This window comes from Meriones unguiculatus, chromosome 1 (genome assembly GCF_030254825.1).
Source record: "Meriones unguiculatus strain TT.TT164.6M chromosome 1, Bangor_MerUng_6.1, whole genome shotgun sequence".
Lineage (NCBI taxonomy): Eukaryota > Metazoa > Chordata > Mammalia > Rodentia > Muridae > Meriones > Meriones unguiculatus.
The window spans coordinates 123,590,620-123,612,284 of NC_083349.1; the positions used below are offsets into that span (position 1 = coordinate 123,590,620).

Here is a 21,665-nt window from a genome sequence, read left to right on the forward strand (position 1 = left end):
CACCAGGGCTCCACAGAGAAACCCAGTCTTTAAAAACAAACAAACAAACAAACAAACAAAAGAATAAGCTGAAGGAGCCACGAGGAGCAAACCAGTAAGTAGCAACCCTCTTCTGCTGCAGTTCCATCCCTAAGTTCATGCCTCGACTTTTCTCTGTAATGAACTGTAAGCTACAAGATCAAATAAAATCTTTCCTCCACAGTTGCTTTTGATTGTGGTTATTTGTCACAGCAATAAAAAGCACACTAAGATATTCACACTTTCAGTCTGAGAGCCTCACTAAAACAAGTAGAAGCAAAATCACCAGTGCATCTTCTTAATGAAATTGTGTACAGACATGGCTATAAGCAAATGTATCCTTGTAACAGAAAGTTTAAAAGATTAGTCATTATTAACAGAAGACTTATCAAATACTCTAATTGTTTGAGAATTTATTATCAATATCCTAAAATATTAATAATGCTTTTCAAGATTTTCACAAATAATGACAGCAAGCCTGACATGCCTGCAATCCCACCTCCTCAAGAGCTGGAGGCAGAACCACTTGAGCCATGCAATTCAAGCCAACCTGAGCAACATATCAAGACCTTGCCTCTTTAAAAACATAAAAATAAAAATAACAAAGAAGAACACCATTGCAACAGTTTTTTTGTCCTAAGTGACCCCAAAAAGATGTGTGCGTGACTGATAGCCTATGTGTATTTCAAACACCACAGAGCTCTCTTGCCACCTGACTCATCTCTTACAAGTGCTAAAGACCATTTTTCAAAAACGTCTTTCCTTGGTCTCTTTTATTGTTGTACCTATTATTTTCTAGTGTTTTCAACTATTACTGAACAGAAAAAAAAATTAAGAGTTTCTGTAACAAAACTATATTTTCAAAGCAAACACTAGAGTTACTTAATAATTATGCTATTTTTATCAATTAACAAACACCCTACTGGAAACCACTGTGATGTACTTATGTCATGTCTGAAATATATTTTAAGTCTTACCTTCAGGTGGCTCTCTGTCTATGAGCCCTTCTGGAAGCAACTCTTCACTATCCGCTCTTAAATAACCACACACTTTTGGAGATTGCAAACGTGAAACAGCCTTGATATCTTCAGACTTATAAACTAACATTCTTTTATCTTTAGTATCATTAACAAACCTCCAAAGTGGCTAAAAAGGAAAAACATAGTTGACAAAATAGAAAGAAAAAAAAAAACTTCTAAACATTAAATAATATTCCCACAACACTCTTTGTTCTAGGGTATTGTTTTCTAGAGAATAAATTATTTTTTTATCTTACAATTTCTACACTAGAAATAAATTCACAGTTATTCACTATGCTATGCATATTTCTGTACAAGGTAGTAGAGAAAAAAGTCTACCCTTTCCATAAACCATTTTAAATATATCTGTAATTCAACTCGACTCCAGTGTTATTCCAGGTAGTCATGTTGCAGTGATGTCAGGTGACATTCCTATTATGTGGTGCTTTCACTCCATTTTCCTTTAACATTCAGACATTCACTGTCATTTTGCCATGACAGATTTTACACACAGCAAGAATGTTTATAAAAGAAAAAAAAAGTTTACAAGAGATGACCGAAAACTCCTAACAATATGCTTAAACCTTCTACTGATTTCAGAGAAAGCATGTCTCTGTTTGTTTTAAGCCATGATTTCAACCCCCAGCACCACAGAAACAAATGCTAGAAGAGTCTGCATTCATAACATGGCTAGTCCACAGTAAATACAACTTGTATACTTTGAAGGATACACAGTCAAAAGGGCTGTTTCCATTTTTACAAAGCAAATGTTTTCTGTAAATATTCTAGACTCAGCTGTGATGAATATAAAGCAGTACATAAAGTCATGTGTGTACAAGAAAAATAAGTAAGACATCGTTTCATACCCATTCAGTCGTCTACAATCAGACACATTCTGGTGAGGCTCTAGAGAAATGAACCCTCGCACAAACTGCAGAGAATGCTGAAGCCCTATCATAAGACAAAATATCCTCCTACACAGCCACATAGGAAGACTCAATCTCAAAACCAAAATGAAACAACACAACGGAAATTTCCTAAGACTGGTCACCCAGACCATTCCAATTAAATATATACACCCAAGAGCATGTTCCAAGGCTGTTCATGCTACAAATTTCTGTTTCAAGAAATCAAAACACAGTGGGGCATGGTGATACACGTCTGTAATCTCAGCACCCTGAGAGGCAGAGGCAGGTGGATATCTCTGAGTTTAAGGCCAGCCTGGTCTACAAAGTGGGTCCAGGACAGCCAAGGTTTCGAGAAACCTTGTCTTGAAAATAAAATAAATTAAAAATAAAAATAAAATAAAGCACAATAACTGATCATCAACAGAGGATTGGCTAAACAATGGTCTACCTGGAAGCCTTCACTGAAAAAAAACTTCATTTAGATCTATATTTATTAACTTGAAAAGATATACATAATTATATTGCTAACTGAAAATGTATGATGACAAACTATGTATTTTGTGAACCCAGTTTTGCAGGAACGAAGAGCCACACCTGGTGTGCCTATCAACAGTAAAGCAGGCAGCAAGCATGAAGAGGCCTGGGCTCAATTATTAGCACCACAAACAAGGAAGGTGGCATAATTATAGTACTTAGAATTAGGTTTCTTAAAGCATCCTGGATTTCCCTATGTAGCTCAAACTGGCCCAGAGCTCACTATGTAGCTCAGACTGACCTTGAGCTTACAGTGATCCTCCTGCCTCTGCCTTCCTGAGTGCTAAGCAGAGAACTCATGTAAATCTTCCTGCCTGAGCTTCCCAAGTGGGATCTCAGGTGTGACCCACCATACTTAATTAACCTTAGCATCTTAAAACAACCAAGAAGCTTTGTAAAAATCAGAGAGACAAGCTACTGAGAGAAAGACAATTCCAAAGGAAGGCAGACAGGAAAAGAGGCAGTAGATCAGGAGTTCAAGGCCAACCTTAGCTACCTAGCCAATCAGAGGCCACCATGGGCTATAAGAGACCCTCTTTCAAACTCCTGCCCTCAAATCCAACCCTCTTACGTGTAGACTTACCTCTATGTTATATTCTGCCCCATCTGTGTTGATTCTTACTGTAACATCATCATCTCCTATGTGAGCCAGAACCCTAGAGTCAGGCTCACCTTGAGGAAAAAAAGGTATTTTTATTATCAAAAATCTCTGTTTCAGGGCCAGCAAGAAGGATCAGCAGGTCTACCAGCCCCTGTCACCAAGCCTGATGAGCTGAACTAGATCCGTTGGACCCACACATAGTGTACTAACTCCCACAGGTTATCTTCTGACCTCCATATGTGCATACACACATACCAGTACATAAATACAAAAGAAAGATTGTCAAATAATAACCTATTCACTGTTGGCAATAAAAAAAAAATCAGATAAGCCCTTCACCAACTTGGTCTTTACCTCGGTAGACTGAGAGCTCTGCAAACTGGAAACACAGGCCTGAAAAGGCCCAGCACCCCAGTCTTCTCCAGAAGAGAAACAGGTCAGAAAACGTTGACACCTACCCACTTCCCTCTATATAATGTAACCTAAATTTGTTTAGGAAAGAAAAAAGACTCTATAATCTCTGCTGCCAGGAAGCTGAGGCAAGAGGGCTGTCATGAGTTGCAGATCAGCGTAGGCTACCCAGTGAGACCCTGTCTCAAAAAACTAACTAAGGGAAGTTAGCTGGGCATGGTGGTATTCACCTTAATCCCAGCACTTGGGAGACAAGACAGATCTCTCAGGTCAAGGCCAGCCTGGTCTACAGAATGAGTTCCAGGACAGCCATGGCTACATAGAGAAACCCTACCTCAAAAATAAAAATAATAAAGTATAATAATAGCAACAACTAAGAAAAACAGGAAGCACAATTTAGATATGTAACAGTGTCAACAGTAATTTGGAGCTTTCCATGCCATTTCCTTTTTCTTATCACAGAAAAAAGTAAAAAGCAAACTTAGCCAGGTGTGATGTCTCACACATCTGGAGGCTGACGTGGGATAGGTCAACAGTGCACTTGAGCCCAATCTGGGCTACATTAACAGGACGAGAGGGAAAGAGGAAAGCTAGCTAAACAACATCTATTTCCTCCTGCTAGAATGTTTCTGTTAGGGAATGAGGGAGCAGGATACAGCTGGGACACAGAGTTAACAAAATGTAACTAATAAGAAAAATAAAATTAAAAAAAAAAAAGAATGTTTCTGTTCCCAAACTTACACAGCTCAAATAAAAACATGTAGCATACTATGACCTCTTTCTTTATTCATCCACCAACATGAAAAAGAAAAAAAGACTTTGTAATTAAAGTTAGAGCCCTATGATGGTCTGAATTATTAAATGCCTCTTAAAAGATTTATGTGTTCAAAGCTTAGTTGCCAGCTAGATTTTGAGAGGTGACTAGACTACGCGGATTCCAACTTCATCAAGACTGATCCATTGACGAATTTATAACTGAATGAACTAATTAGAGAAGGAATCTACTTGGAAAACATAGCTCATGGGCCAATGTCTTTAAAGGAGGCCTTGTCCCTATACCCCTCTCTCTTTTCTCCATGCTTCCTGGAAGACCACTTGTGAGGTGAGCGGCTTCCTCCATCACAAGCTTCTGCATCATACCATCAGTCCACCTCACCTCAGATCTAAAACCTCGTGAACCAAACCCTCATCAACCATGCACTGACATAAATCCTTTCTCTTTCTGTCTATGTCAGGTACTTCATCACACAAAAAGGGACAAGCATAAAACAGTCCAGAAGCACTGCAAAATGCAAGCCCCATACTAACCAACCACATGTCCGCTGAAGAAGTCCTGCCACTTCACGCTGTACTCGCTTTCTTCTTTTCCATCCACCACCACAACTCTGAAGTTTTGTGCAAAGCGTTCAGTACTTGATGTCAGGTATAATTTAAAATGCCTGAAGGGAGAGTGCATTCACAGTTTAAAGATACAAAATTAAAAAAAAAAAAAAAAAATGGGGCTGGAGACATGGCTCAGAGGTCAAGAGCACCGACTGGTTTTCCAGAGAATCCAGTTTCAATTCCCAGCACCCACACAGCAACTCACAACTGTCTGTAACTTAAAGGTCTGACACCCTCACACAGACATACATGCAGGCAAAACACAAATGCACATAAAATAAGAACAAATAATTAAAATAAAATAAAATAGAGACCTAATTTTCACTTTAAGATCTAGATGAGACGAGATGAACAAATCTCTACCCAAGTTATACATAACTACATAATATTTCTAAGAATTATAATGTGTGCTCACTTTGAAAGCACATACACTAAAATTAGAATGACAAAGTAGATTAGTATGGACCTTTGCACAAGGATGACATGAATATTTGTAAAGCATTCCATATTTTTTTCCTCTGGAATAAAAAGATTTATTCCATTATTCGGTGTGTCTGTATGTGGCATGAATCCATATGAGTACACATATGCACTCAGCAGGAACAGAAGAATATGTTGGATCTCTTGAAGCCAGAGTTACAAGTGGTTGTGAGCCATCCAACATGGGTGCTGGGAAACTGTAGTCTCCTGCAAAAGCAGCAACTACTTTAACTGCCAAGTCATCGCTCTAGACCCATAGCAGCTAAGGACTTACTAGGTACATATAGCATTATTTCTCCAGTAAAGACAAATGGACTGTTTTAAAACTTTAGCAGAATAAAAGAAACTAATTATAAAATAGTCTTTAATGAGGTCATGGGAGCTAGGTAGCTCATAGGTAAAGGTGCTTGCTCCCATGCCTGACAACCTGAGGTTCAATCTGTGGGACCTACATGGTAGCTCATAGGTAAAGGTGTTTGCTCCCATGCCTGACAACCTGAGGTTCAATCTGTGGGACCTACATGATGAAGAGAGAACTCACTCACACAAGTTGTCCTCTTACCTCCATATGTATGCCATGGCACATGTGCCCACACACATACACGCACTAAAAGAAAGAAACAATGAGGGACCTCTGACTGCTTGAGAGTTCTACCAGACTGTTTTATTCTTGTAGCATTGAGACCCATTTGAAAAGATTGGAATCCAGGCTGTTTTTACAGCACTGTGTGAACAAACACAAGGGCAGTGTGCAGCCATGTTGTAGTGGTTTCTTTTGCAGCACAGTGCTCTGGTGTCACCAAACATTCCCTTCCTCCATTCTGAGGCTGTTTGAGCTGAAGGCACCTGCTGTCTTAATTTTTACAGAGTAAGATTATTCCCCACATTTCTAAGTATTATGCAATCTATATTTGCCAAAAGTACTGTTACATTAAGTGAATCTGTATATCTTGGTTTAAAGAATGCAATTAAAAAATACAAGTATAGTCAAGAAAGGAAGAAAGGAACAAAGAAAGGAAGGGAGAGAGGGAGAAAGAGGTGGGGGAGAAAGAGAAGCAAGCAAGCTTATTAGCTAATACTTGGGGAATGAGGGTAAAAACGCACTTATCTTTCCTGGAAATTGATTAATAAGGAAACAGGTGTGGACAGTTTAAGAATGAAGTTGGGTGTCCTGCTTATCTCAGAAATTCACCATTAAAGACTGTGTTACATGACATTAATTACATCAACTTGCTCTTAGATAACCTGTATATTATCTCTACTTCATAAAAGAGATAGTCACACATTCAGGTTATACAGCTAGCAAACTGAAACTCAATAATGGACTCGCTTATTCAAAAACCAAGGAATGTGTATTTCACTGCTTCTAGCAATCAAGCTGGTATCCTGCAAGAGGACTCTTACTACTGTGTACAATTACTAAAATTCTGCTTCTGTATTTATTTCAAAATAACCATGTTTTTTCCTCCTTAATAGAAGTTACCTTGAATAACAGTAATATATAATTACTACTGAGAAAATAGATACAAAGCTTCTAAATGCAGATATTAAAATAAATACATTTCATCTCTTTATATTATTTAATACTTTAAAAGCATGTTCATTCTAAAATAAAAACTTGGCATAGTGAGGCAGACTTTGTCAATATTTACAGAGACCTTTCAATGTGCCCACTAATACCCAAGGCAAAGTAAGACATGTGATTCATCTCAGCCATAGGAACAAATTTTGTCAGCTATGGTGTTGAAAATATGAAATGTTACTTCCCTGTGGGTATGTATAAATCTTTCAAATGCCAAGAAGAAATCCAGACTGGGACTGTATCCAGAGCAACAAGTATTTTTAACTTTTTGAGCATACAAGGTAATTTTAGTTTTGCTTATATATTTTTTGATGGTCAGAGAGACACAATACAGCATTTCATAAAACCTTGGCTCATTTCCTCTGCTATCCAAAACCGTGTCCTCCTACGTTGCACATTATCATTACTGTTCTCTCGACTGTGGCTGGACCCTGAGAAGAAAAGCACCCTATTACAAACGCCCTATTCAGTGGGAAAGCTCCCCATGAGTTGTACTAGTGTCTCTAATGTTCTTCCTAGGAAAGCCCCAGAAACTGCATTCTAGGTTTTCTGCATTAAGAATCTGTTGTCAAGACTGGGTAGACCTACCTTAGTGGGGAGGGCACTTGCCATGCCAACATGAGGACCAATTTAAAACAAAAAAAGTGGCAGATAATGGCTGATGCCCAAGATTGTCCTTTGATCTCCATATACCCGCAGCACCATGCATACATCCACACTCGTACTCATGAACAACACAATTTTTCTAAAAACTAATCTTACTGTAAAGTTAAAAAATAAAGCCCAGTAATGATAAAATTTATGTTTTTAAAATTGTATGATCTTGGAGCCAGGCATAGTTGCGTGCACCTATAATCCTAGCACTCTGAGAGGCTGAAGCAGGCGGATCTCTGTGACTTTGAGGCCAGCCTGGTCTACAAAGTGAGTCCAGGACAGCCAAGGCTACAAGGATAAACCCTATCTCAAAAAAAAAAAAAAAAAAATTGTATGATCTTAACATCAACTTTTATAAACCTCCAGATAGTACGTCAGGTAAAACCATTTTTATCAACTTTTTCATTATGTAAAATAGGTATTTATTTATTTGTATCAGCAAGGAAACAAAACTCAGAAGGCAAATTTGAAACTAGGTTCCTTTTTCATACACTACTATTCATGATGCAATCACTTCAGTATTCATTCCATGCTTTTCAACCTCTAATACTCACTTCCAAATCTAATGTATTCTGGTTTAAGTTATTTTGTTCTCCACTGCTATCTGAAAATGAGAATCTTAGCCTGGATTCTTAGTGATGGCATATGTAGCCCTGGCAGCCCTGAAATTCCCTGTGGAAGCTATCATGGCTCAGACCTCACACAGATCCCCCTGCCTCTGGCTCCAAGTGCTGGATTAAAAGAGTGCACCACTATGCACAGCTTAGAGTAACATGTTCTTAATGAACATTTTCTGAATGTCACTTGTGAAACACAACAGAGATACATAAAACCTACAAAATATCTGCCCCTATCACACGTAAGGACTCCACAAGCTGCCTCAAATCTATGGAAAAGAGAAAATTCAGTTTTCAGTTCTCATTTTGTACCTTCTTCCTTGCTCCTACATACTAAAAACATTTTACTACTTTTTTTTTTACTTACTGTGCGTATGTGCAGGCACACACTAGCCACAGTGTACACGCGCAGGGAGTCTCTCCTACCATGAAGGTGGAGGGGTGGAGCTCAGGTTGTTAGCAGGCACACTCACACTAAGCCATCTCCCTTCCCAGCCACTCCTCAACACACTTCCCACCAGTGCTGTAGAAATAACTTAATTCTGGAATCCTATTTGTGCACAGACAGCTCTCTACTGTGGGCATTTACCCTCTATGAGCCACAGGCATGTGCCTTCAAAAAGGAAACAACTATGAAGAGAATGGTTAGAATTAGAGAGAAGTTATGCCCAGTAAACCAACCTCAGTTTTGAGGTTGGTTGGAAGCTAACTAGTCAATATTATATCTGTAATCACTATTGTACTGTCTGTATATAAATCTTAAAAGTTACTGAAAGATACCATACAGATAGATATGGCAATAACTAGAAAAAAAATACTATTAAAAACTTCTTGCAGTCACAACAGCGTAATGCAGCCATGATCATTCAGGCCTTTACAGCCATTGAAGCAGGACAGTCTCCCCAAGCATGGTTGGCTACCATAAAAAGCTAAAATGTTATGCTCAGGATGCGAGGCTAAGCACTGCACTCAGGGTCAGCCGCTTTCGACCCAGAGAAGAGCATGTCTGATTGCATGCAGGCTGATGTCCCAGGTCCCGCCTCTGAGAAAAAGGTATCGGACGGGTCTGATGCTCTTTGGGTGGATGACACCTAAATGACCATCGGTACAAAGTCCCAATTTATTTCTAATATCAGAGATCAGACCTCTACTCTTGCCTGATGTGTCTAAAACAAAAAGGGGGAACTGTAGAGAGCTGCGTAATGCCGCGCCTTAAAGATGGAGCTGGTGTCCGCCTTCCACCTTCCCGATGGTGAGTGCTCTCTGTCACAAACAACTCCACATTTGGCTAAGGCTGAGGATCTGGCTTGCTTCCATGTATGTGGACCTATCTGCATTGCCCACGTAGCACACTGGGGTTGGCTACCCAGAGGCTATTTAAGCTGTGGGCTGGCTTTCCCCAGGGTCCGATGATTGTTCAAGGTTCCTGAATAAACTACATTGAAAAAAAAAAAAAAAACTTCTTGCAGCTGGATGATGGTGATGTATGCCTTCAATCCCAGCACTCGGGAGGAAGAGGCAGGTGGATCTCTGTGAATTCGAGGCCGCCAGGTCCAGAGAGTAAGTTTCAGGACAGCCAAAGCTACACAGAGAAACCCTGTCTCAAAAAAAACAACAACAAACAAACAAACAAAAAACTTCTTGCACAAAATATCAGCAACGTGCCAACAACTAACCAATTTCCTGAATGTCCCAAGCAATAATATAATTCAGGGAGTCAAAAAGAACAGAAAAAATGGTGAAAGCATAATTCACAGAAAGGAAATGAAATGATACTCAATTTCATTTGATATACAAATCAAAACAACTCTGAGATATTTGCCCTTGGAGAAGATGGAAGCTATATGCTGATAAAACCTGGAGCACTAGGCTGGGGACATAAGTGCAGCTGGCAGAGTGCCTGCCTGGCAGACACCAAGCCTTGGGTTCCCCAGTACCACAAAGAACCAGGTACAAAGGCACATTTCTGTAATCCTAGCACCTGAGAGGTAGAAGGTTTCTGCAAGTTCAAGGCCAGTGTGGTCTACACAGTGAGTTCCAGCCCAGTGAGAGCCACACAGCAAGACCTTGTCTCAAAAGTGTATAAATAAATAATCTGATTCAATTTAAAACACTTATTTTTCAGGGAGTACTAACAAGTCAAATTCTGGACATGTTCATATCAGATGAAAATGTATTCTGTTATTGGCTGAACTCATTAACATAGTGAGGTAATGCTAGGTAGGCATATACATTTTAATCTATGTGCAAAAACTTTGCACTGAAGGGGCATTGAGACCGCTCACTGGGCAAAAGCTCTTGCTGCCAAGATGGTCCCAGTTTGATTCCTGGGACTCACAGAGTGGAAGCTCAGAACCAACTCCTATAAGTTGTCCACTGATCTACATATGTGTTGTAGCATAAATGTCCCCACCGCCAATAAATAAATAAAATGTCAAAAAATAGTTTAATGGACTAAAATGTTTTAAAAGTTTACAAAACAAGAAAGCTCTTTAAACATGGGAAACTTAGGAAAGGAAAATTTAATATAGTCCCTGTAAGGTTTTTTGCTGTTGTTTGTTTTTTGTTCGTTCTTGTTTGCATGTAGGGGGTTAAATAAAACACAGGACCTTGTGTATGCTAGACAAGCACGTTACGAATTAAACTACCTCCCTGTTCCTCTGTGACAATTTGGTTTTTAAATCAAATGCATATATTACTAAAACAGGCACCTAGGAATCTTTGTGCTTAATTCAACTGGGCCCATAGGTACTTTGTATTACCAGGAAAACAAAATCTCACAAGTCAGATGTCCACCTTCACCAGCCCAGGTGAGAACAATAATCCAGGAGAGTGAGGCTACACCCAAACTTCATCCAGTAAGACTCAGAGTAATGACAACTGATAAGGACTTTGGACCACCCCCAACGAACGAGAACGGAGGCAATGGCAAGGAGAACCACACCTCAACCAGGACTGCTTAATCATAAGTATCTCTTTCCCATGACCCAATTTTTTTTCTCTGCTTAAACCTCATGCTGGAACTAGAAGATAATCTTGAGAGTCCCTGGACCCCTTCTTTCTATGTGTGAGTCTCACTGCTGTCTCTTTAACTGGAGTACTAAATGGGCGGAGCCTAGCCTTGTTGTTGTTGAGCTTGAGCTGGAGTTTTGCCCTAAAAACAATGCTAACATTACTTGTATTTGTTTTTATTTGGGGGAAAAAAAAAAAACCTTATCCAGTGATTTTTTAAAATAGCCCATTTATATTCTTCTACTGCTTTTTAACTAAGATCTTGGGTATTTTTGCAACTGATGTGGCTGCTGAGAATCCAACTGATGCCCTGCAAGAGCAGTCAGTGCTCTCAACCAGAGCCATCCTCTAGTCCCATCTTACTGCTTTTTTAACTATCATGGGAACCAACCATCAGTTCAGATCTAGCACGCACATCATATGGCTCACAAGATCCTTTAACTCCAGTTCTAATGGATCACTTTTCTGGCTTCCTCAGGTACACACAGTTCCTTCACTAGCACACACCCATGCACATATACTTACACACACACAAACATAAATAGTAAAAGAATTAATTTTAAAAAACATAGGGGCTTGCTCAGCAGTTAAGAACACTGGCTGTTCTTCCATAAGATCCAAGTTGGAGTCCCAGCACCCACATCATAGCTCACAAAACTCTGTTAACTCCAGTCCCAGGAAATCAATGCCCTCTTCCAGCCTCTGAGGGCACCACACACACACTGGGTATACAGACATATTCGTGAAAAAATTCATATACAAAACAATGAATAAAACTTTTTGAAAATATAAAGTATTATAAGCATTCAATTAATAAAACTGTCAGAATTTTATAACACTCTTACCATCAGTAATACTCTTAGGACACTTAATTCCTTTAAAATATTGATAAATAATTTAAAATATTTTAAAGTACTTTAAAATAGGCATTACACAATGTTAGGATCACACATAACCTGTTGTAATTGCATTAAGTACAAATCTTTAAGAAGTAATTTCTTAAGGTTTCTGTAAATAACCTTTTTACCATTTTGCCAAACAACCCCCACCCCCACATTGTCCCAATATTACCCTGTGTATAATTTTAGTTACCTTTTCAAAGCTGAAAAAGTTAGTAGTGTTTCTAAGTGTGTCGCAGACTGTAGATCCCTTTTTCTTATGGAGTGCTGCTGGATATTAGATAAAGAGAGGATATCGTAGTCTGAGAGCAAAGAATCAAGCTTCTCTGAAATAAAGGTAAAAAAGTATTAGAGGCTGGGTAAATAGCTCAGTCGTTTAAGAGCATTATCTGCTGCTCTGTCATAAGGTTCTGAATTCAGATCCCAGCACCCACATCAGACAATTCAAAAACACCTAGTAATAACATCAACTCCATGAGATCTAAGGCCATCTTCTGGCCTTTGGGGGCACCCACACAGACACATTTTTTTTTCTTTTTTTCTTTTCTTTTTTTTTTTTTTTTTTAAGGATTATTGAGACCAAAGCAGTAGCTCAGCAGTGAAGAGCACTCGCTGATCTTCCAGAAGACCTGGGTTCAGATCCCAGCACTCACAAGGAAGCTTACACCCCTGTAACTGCAATTCCAAGGAGAGGTATGCAAGGCCCTCCTCTGATGTCCATGGGCAACAGGTACGTACATGGTATACATGTATACATCCATCCATACATACATACATGTAAAACATTCATAGACTAAAAGTAAGTAAATCTTTAAGAAATAAAGGCTACCAGAGGCTACCGAGCTGGATCAGCAGTTAAAGCACTTGTCCCTGCACCCACAGGGCAGCTCACAACCATCCATAAATCTAGTGCCAGGAACTGGACACCCTCTTCTGACCTCCACTGGCACAAAACACACAAACAGTACATATATATACACATAGAGGAAAAACATTCATACACATAAAGTGAGTAAACAAAGTTTAAAGGTTATTAACACTTATATCTAGTAGTCAACTGTGCCAGACAATAAGCCGAAGTGCTCAAATGCCCAGCACAATAAATCACATATTCTTACGAAAAAATCTGAACCTGTACTTAATGGATATCTAAGTTCAGATTCTTAGTACATAAAAGGTTCGATGCTGCCAAGTTAAATAACTAGTGAAGGAAACATCAGCCACACCTAGAAAGTTAAGATTCCTGCAGAACAAATGACCCAGTTTCTCCCGGAAGAAGGGAGGGGTAAGGAGGTAACAGACTTAATACAGGAACAGCTACAATGTTGGAATCACTATGGATCATGGCAATCAAGCTAGCTGTGGGAACATACTTAAACACCCAGGGAAATGAGTATGAACTGAGGTTAGATAATAACAATTTGGTACATCTAAATACAACCACATACAAAGAGACTTTAGGATAAAAGACATTTCTAGCATACATGTTTAAAGTGTGTAAGATAAAAGTAGCTGACCCAACATTTTCATTGTCAAACTGAGCTAAATTAATCCCTTATCGGTGGACTGGCAATAAAATATATAACTGATATATGTATTAACAGCCTAAGAAACCAAAACCAGGAAAGCAAAGCTTCAACACGAAGTCCCAAACTGAAGCCTGAGTTCCAGACCAGTTTGGGCTTGTCAGAAAGACTCAGTCTACAAAATGAGACTGGTAGTAGCATCACTACCACCGCTGTCCCAACAAACACATCTGCACCTCCCTACTCAGTAGGTGCAGAGAAGGAACTGATTGAGACCCCAGAAGGAAATCAACACCAATTGCTTTACCACACCAAACCACCATCCAAGAAAACAAAGATGCACTGTCCCCAGCTCAGAAAAAGTACAGTGAGATTGAAAACCAGACCTACACGCTGGCCTGGAACTCACAGAGATCCATCTGCCTCTGCCTCCCCAATCCTAGGATTAAAGGTATGCGCCACCACGCAGAGCCTCATCCCCACATTTTCAATCAATCAACAGACTCTCTGCTGTTTTCCTCCAAGAATAAGAACCTTTAATTTTCTTAAGATTTTAACTTAAAAAAAAATTTTAGAGGACAATATAGAGACTCTAGTCTCTTAAAACTGCCTAAAAGGGGGCTAGAGAAATGACCTCAGTACTTAAGAGTGCTTACTGCTCTTGCAGAGGACTCAGGCTCTGTTCCCAGCACCCACAGGGTGACTCACAACCATATATCACTCCAGTTCAAGGAGATCTAATACCTTCTCCTGGCCTTCACAGACAACAGGCACACATTTGATGTGCATACATACATACATGCAAACACTCAAACACATAAAATAATGTCTAAAATATGTGAGTTGAGATTTTCCTTTCCTTTCAACAATCATGGGCATTCAAATCATTCCAATGGACCTAGAATTCCTAAGAAGAGCAACAGCCTGCACTGTTTATTGTTACACAGTAAAAAACATAAATTTAAAAAAAACATCAAAAATGTCCAATTATTTTATGCCAACCAAAAATTAAGAATAATTTTATTTGGGAGACAAGAGTAAACTATGTAGTTATACTGCCCAGGAACTCAAGCATTCCAAGTGCTGAGACTATGAGCATTTTTGTTTGTTTGTGTTTCTAAAACAGGGCCTCACTATAGCCCAAATTAGCCTCCAATTTACAGCTATCCTCCAGACTCAACCTTCCAACTGCTGGGACTAAAAACATGAGCCAACAAACTCATCTTTTAAGAGAGACAGAGACAGAATCTTCTACAGTCCAGGGTGACCCTGAACAGGCTGTATAGTATAGACTAGCATGACCTTGAACTACCTCACCTCTCAGGTACTGCCGCCTCTGCTATCACATCCATCCTTAAAAAGTAATTTTTAGGGTTGAAGAGACGGCTCAGAGGCTAGGTGTAACTGCTGTAACTCTAACTCCTTAGGACCTGGCACTCTCTTCTGACCTCCAAGGACACTAGACATACAAGAGGAACACAAACATGCACACAGGCACAACAATCAATCAACCCAAGAGCAGAAGTCCTAAATATCCACAATCAGTGTGTTCATCAACTCATTCGCCTGCTGCTATACTATGGCCAAGCACTAAATGAAGTCCACGGTGAAAGACAGCAGCAATGGAACAAAGTCCTTGTCCGACCAAACACTCATTTTAGTATGAGACACAGATATCACAAGAGAAAGCCAAGCCTGGATCATACAGCTATAATGCAGACATGTCACAGACTAAGACAAGAAGAGCATGGGTTTCAGGACAGTGGGAGCTACTTAGCAAATTCCAGGCCAGTGTGGGATAGATCACAGTAAGAGACTGTCTCCAAAAAAGGGAAAGGAGGGAAGGAAAAGAGAAGGAAGGGGGGAATCCAAAAGGAACAGAGTGTAGGGATGTGGACATTAAAGCAAGATAAAAGTACTGAACAGCCTCTACAGAGTGGTCAGAGATAATACCTTACAGTTAATAATGCTTAAGGTAAGCCTGAGGGAAGGGAGAGCGAAGGCATGCTGCAACCAGGTCAAAGTTAATCAGCATTCATTCAAGGTTCTAATTAAAAATTCACAGTGGCTAGTTTGTGTTTACAAAATTTCCTTTTAAAGTAAATCCAGAAAAAAAGGCTGTTTTAGATCTCAATCACTTTTCTAACACAAGATAGATGATGGTGACTTGACAGTACAATCATACAGCTTAGGGCTACAGTGGAAAACCTTCAAGAAACTTGCCCCTTGGTCAAACAACTTGTTCACCAATTCCCAGGCTTTCTTTACCACACTATCTCCATAGAACATCCTAAGAGTGTATTTCTCCTCCAAATGAGGACGAAATAGGCTCAGAGAAAACTAAGTAACATGCTTACCGTCCCAAACCCTGATGCCACTGATGTGCCAAAGAACCAAAGGATGAAAGAAAAATAAAACCAAACCCTAGTGCAACACAGCAGTGGGTTTTTTAAAATTCTTTCCAGGCTGAAATACTCAAGCTTTACTGGAATGGCGCTTTAGAACTCCTCTGAAAATAGCCTAGCCCTCCTGGAGTTAGCTACTTCTTTGGTCTTTGACTTTTTAGCGTTTCAAACAAATGTGACATTTCTACCCTCTGAAGTTTAGAGCTCTCTGTATCTTTCTTCCAACACTTTTGATTATGACATGTCTTACCTCATCGGTTAGGATATGGCCCAAAAGGGGCCATATTTTATTCATCGCAGCATCTTTTTCTCAAGGTGTTACCTCACAGAGCCCCACGCTGGCCTTGAACTCCTGATCCTGCATCCACCTCCCTAGTGAAGGCCACCACACCTGGCTCTCATAGTATTTTACCAAAAAATATTCAGCAAAGAAGCTTGACCCATCAGGCTTATGTTCACAAACCACAAGAATTCTCAATGCTGAGAACCCAATACAATCCTTTGGCATTCAACTGCCTTGATACAGGCTGGTACATGACCTCAGTTTCATTTCAGATAATAATCGCACCTACTGACTTAGAAACCTGACTTCAATATTATACTTTCCCTGTCAAGAACATGGATCAGGGAGGGCTCTTCAGAATGTGGTCCCCCCTACACCAGCAGCATGACAGCTGAAAGCTTGTTAGAAATACAAACATTCAGAAATCCTCAGTGTAGGGTCCAGCAGTTCATGTTGCCTTCCAGGTGATTCTCATGTGAATTCAAGTCTGAAAACCACTAAACAAGTCTGGCAGAGTGAAGGCTCCTACTGGTAATCTCATTTACTGAAAGCTGAGGCAAGAGGATGGCTGGAGTTCAAGGCCACTAAACAAAGAAGGCCACCTGCCCTCAAAGGCCTCCTTGCCCCAAACCGGGGATTGGGGTGGGGGGAGAAGCGGGGAGAGAAAAACCACTTAGGCTAAAGTAAGCAAATGGCTAAAAACAATGCTTGCAGCTAGAGACCAAGCACCTGATACAGAATCAAGCCTGTGGGAACCACTCCACATAGGGCTCTTTTCACCCTCTCCCTTAAATTTATAGCAAGGCTCAGCTAGCACCTGGCTCCTTTTTACAGGTAATACTCAAATGTTTAATAGCCAGCTTACCCAGTTCACCTTTTATTCAGCCTGACATGCTTTTAAAAACAAGAACTAGAAACAACAAGGTTAGTTAAACTGGAAAACAGATAAACTGTAGAACTTCCAAAGGACAAGAGGAACCGCTCACCATTAAAAAGCCTGGTCACAGCAGGTTTTTAAGAACATGTAAAATACAAAGTTGAGCAAAGGGAAGGTTTCAAAAGCTATTTATATCCCAATATCTTAACTATGTATAAAATTGGGGCTAGAAGAAAATTAAGGGCAAGATAGTTGTTAGTTATTTTGAGTATATTGTCTACAATAAGCGCCTTTTAAATGTAGCTTGCTAACATACTTTAAAATAGCTACTGTGTTTCCATTGCAATTATTTTCTTTTAATAACTGGATATTACAAATTAGATGTCCTGGAGCTATTACAAACAACTCAATAAAAACAGCTCCTTCTTGTAAAGCAAACTGGAGCTACCTACAGCTCCTAATACTGCCTTCTAAACAAGTGCCCCTCAGATATACAACTTCTCACTTCCAGAACTTTAACCTTTGGTGGTCACATTCTCCTATAACCTTTGCAACAATTTTTTTTCTCTCATTCCTACCCAAATCTCTCAATAAAGAAGTAGAAACTAAAATTTAAAAAAAAAAAAAATGATTAAAAAAAAAGGCCAGGTGGTGGTGGCACACATCTTTAATCCCAGGCTGGCGGATCTTTGTGAATTCTAGGCCAGCCTGAACTACAGCGTGAGTTCCAGGACAGCCAAGGCTACACAGAAAAACTCTTTCTTGAAAAATCAAAGAAGAAGAATAAGAAGAAGGAAAGGGGGAGGAAAAGGAGGAAAAACTGGTGCCTGGCATGGTGGTGCACACCTTAATCCCAGCACTCTGGAGGCAGAGGCATGCATGAATGTGAGGTTTACATAGTGAGTTCCAGGCCAGGCAGAGATACACACTGAGACCCTGTCACCAAACTATGACTCATTTATTCAACTAATATGGCAATGTAACAGAGATTTTTTTTTAATGTATATTTTTTTTTAGTATAGCGGGGAAGAACACTCACACAAAATCATCATAAAGTGTATCACCTTTATGGCGGGAGGCAGGTAATTATGGAAGAACATAGCAGGATTAGCATTCCTGCCTGGCAAGCCAAGGATGCTTTTCCTAGAAGTAGTATCTATATCAAAAGGATGGGGTGAAGACTGGATAGAAGGTTCAGTGGTTAAGAGCACTAGCTGCTCTCCCAGAGGACCTAGGTTTGATTCCCAGCATCCACATGGTTGCTTAAAACTTTAACTCCAGTTCTAGGGGATCCTCTGATACTACATGTACATAGCACACAGACATGCAGGCAAAATACACACACACACACACACACACACACAAACACACACATATGTATATATAACTTTTTTTAAGGATGAGTTAACAGCTAAAAGAAGGCATGTCATACAGTGCAGTAGAAGTAAAAAGGCAATTCAGCTAAACTGTACTGTACAACATCACAGCAAGAATATAACATAAGGCAATGAGGACATCTGTGGGGGCACAAGTCTTTAATCCTAGCACTCAAACCTTAGAGGCATAAAGATCTCTGAGTTCAAGGGCAGCTCGGTCTACATAGTGAGTTACACAATGGCCAGGACTACATACTGAGACCCTTCCTAAAACAAAAACAAACAAACATTAAAGAATTATGATTTACAAGACTGGAGGATGGAGGTCAGCTGATGAACACAGAATGAAATATTAAGGATTTTAGACTTTGTGTATAAGGGCACTGTTAGGCAGAAATTTCAATGAACTTCAGTGTGGAACAAAATAAGACTGGAATCTGGGAGATCAGTAGGTTAAGTTGCTGAAGAAACAAAGTGAGTATCAGAAAAAAGACTCCTGGGATTCTGGCTTCCATATCTACATGGACATTCTTATGTATGTATGCATGTATGTACACTCACACACACACATGCATCTGCACACACACTCACTACTGACGAGCCAGACAGTGATTTTAGGCAAAACAGAGAAAACCTATATTATCCTATGAGTCTCAAATTCAAGCCAGTGGCAAAGCAGCTTATACTTTGCTCCTTATGAATTTCTCCAGGTTCTCCTGGCCTCAATGTGGTGGTGCCTAAAGGACACTTAATAAACATTCCACCTCACCCTTCTCTTATACATGAATTGCTGTCTCGGATAAGTTTTTAAAGCCACTGACTTTAGTGAATTCATCTCAAGTATAACCAACTTTCTCCCATCAAACTCAAAGTCAGCATTTTTAAGCTGAACATAATTTTTAAAATTTAAAAATGTCTACACTTTTGTGTGCACCTACACACATATTCACAAGCAGTTAAGATAATGTATTCATGTGTGTGAGAAAAATATAAATAACATGTTAGAAAGAAGGGTCTAGAAATATCTACAGACCTTTTACATTCTTTTCATTTTTTTGAGACAGGGTTTCTGCATGTAGCCCTGGCTGTCCTAGAACTAACTCTGTATACCAGGCTAGCCTCAAACTCAGAGATATACCTGCCTCTGCCTGGGACTAAAGGCATGTGCCACCATCCCCTAGCTCATGCTCACTCTTTGTTCAAAAATAGATGAGAAATCATTTTGGACATACTACACTAGTATGCTTTTTTGAACATGGAGGTGTAACCATCAACTTGATATGAATGGGGCTTCAGAGAACAAGACAAGGTCAGAGATACATATTTAGCAGCTAAGAAAACACAAAGAGCAAGTGAAACCAGAGTACTCTTCAGAATCTTCAGTTCCTGTTGGTGGGGCACAGACAAAGGGGAAGTTGGGGACAGACATGCTGGCTCTCTTAGCTGATTTTAGGGCAAAAGGCCAAGCAGAAACCTTTCTTTCACTTCCCTACCACAATAAAGCCTGTCTCGTCGTCATTTCTTCTCTATCAACCTAGTTCACACTCTCTTCAAAGTATGCTTCCACTTGCATACAGGTGCTATCTTCCACAACACAAATGGTGAAGGATCCAAAATCACCACACTCAGATGAGGACCTTCACACATAACATTCTGGAAAATCCTGTGAAAGCCAAAAGGACTTCTCCAATTCCCAAAGCGTTGCTCTATTAATTCTTCATTTTATCACAGAAACAGTTCACCTCTTTACTACTGCAAAACAAAGTTACCTTAAACCTCGCTTGCAGTGGTTTGTGTTAAGTATTTGGATTTCATAGGATTGCAGCTTATAAACAGCAACTTTAGCATGAAGAGGCCAAGCACCTAAAGCCTGTAAGCTATGAAACGGGGCTCAAACTCAGGACCTTGCACATAAATGCTAGGCAAGCACTGTGCTATGTCACCACGCCAGACTTTTTTAATGGGGTAGAAAAAAATGGGTCTCAGAAGAACATAGTGAGTTGTCATGCACATGAGGCAATGAACACAGCCCTTGTGCACATCTGAAGAAGGACTTTTTTGTTTGTCTGGCAGTTCGTGATAGTTTGTTGCTTAGCCCAACCCTACTGTTACACTTGGTTTTTCAAGACCAACAAACATTTTATAGTTTTTTCAAAGTTTTTTTTTTTAATTAACTTACCTGGTTCTATAGTTAGACTATACATGTACTAAATATCAATTAGGCATATAATTTTCTGAAGGGCAAAAAGTACATAATAAAAAGAAACTTGACTTTTAGGGTATTCTGCGGATCACCAAAAATGATTTCAGGAACTGTTATGAATTGCATAATTTAGGAAAGTTATGAGTCACATGAGCTTAGTCATGATATCATAGCAAAGTTGCAGCTGGGGTGTATAAGTCTCACTTTGATTACAAAACTGCTTTTCCTTTGTGTTACTTTTATAAAAGAGGATGTAGTGGGTGGAAGGGAAAGAAAGTAGGTCACAGATTTTGTCTGAAATCTTTTGAAATTTACCTTGACGTTATGAGCCCCACACATACACACAAGTGTCTGCCATAAAAACGTCCTAATGCACTGCACACTGCTTTAGCCATATCTGTTTAGGTCTCAGCTTAAAGTGCTGAGAATCAACCTAGAAATAATGTACTCTTTCTCTACACTGTATGAGTCCCTAGGATTCACGCTTTTCTTTCCACCTGTGGACAAAATGATAACAAGCTGTGTTGGAATGGTGCAAAAATCACTTTACTGTCACACATCCAAGTTTATTCTCACTAGCATCTTTAAAAGGAAGCATGTCCTTATGCTCCGCTATCCATCTTGAAATTTTTCTTTCAGTTTGTATCAACTTAAATTTTAGCACTTTCTAACTAGCTCCTTTGCAGTTCTTTAATCACACTGTCACATATGTAATCCACTTTTAAAATGCAAACACACAGAAGAAAGTTATTTGGATAAGAACATATAATACATTCAATGTCATACCAGTCAATTACATCCTCTGTTCAGTAAAAAGATGAAAACACAAGGTAAACAAACAAACGAACAAAACTAACACAAGCCAGCCTGGGAGTGA

The 21,665-nt window shown here is 39.5% G+C and overlaps 1 protein-coding gene and 1 non-coding gene across 3 annotated transcripts in view; one reads left to right on the plus strand and one right to left on the minus strand.

The window, feature by feature from the left end:
- Positions 1-21,665, minus strand: part of Adam17 (ADAM metallopeptidase domain 17) — a 49,690-nt gene that overhangs the window by 26,534 nt on the left and 1,491 nt on the right. The window contains exons 2-5 of one of the 2 annotated variants that reach the window (XM_021661533.2): positions 12,312-12,444; positions 4,800-4,930; positions 3,063-3,151; positions 996-1,164 (exon numbers count right to left, since the gene is read on the minus strand). In XM_021661533.2, the coding sequence (XP_021517208.1) occupies positions 996-1,164; positions 3,063-3,151; positions 4,800-4,930; positions 12,312-12,444 (522 nt within the window). Of the gene's footprint in view, positions 1-995; positions 1,165-3,062; positions 3,152-4,799; positions 4,931-12,311; positions 12,445-21,665 lie in introns of those variants that run through there. The other variant, XM_021661543.2, reaches the window with a different exon arrangement.
- LOC132651193 (U6 spliceosomal RNA) lies at positions 5,282-5,387 on the plus strand. Its single transcript, XR_009589023.1, has one exon. It is a non-coding gene; the product is annotated as a U6 spliceosomal RNA (small nuclear RNA).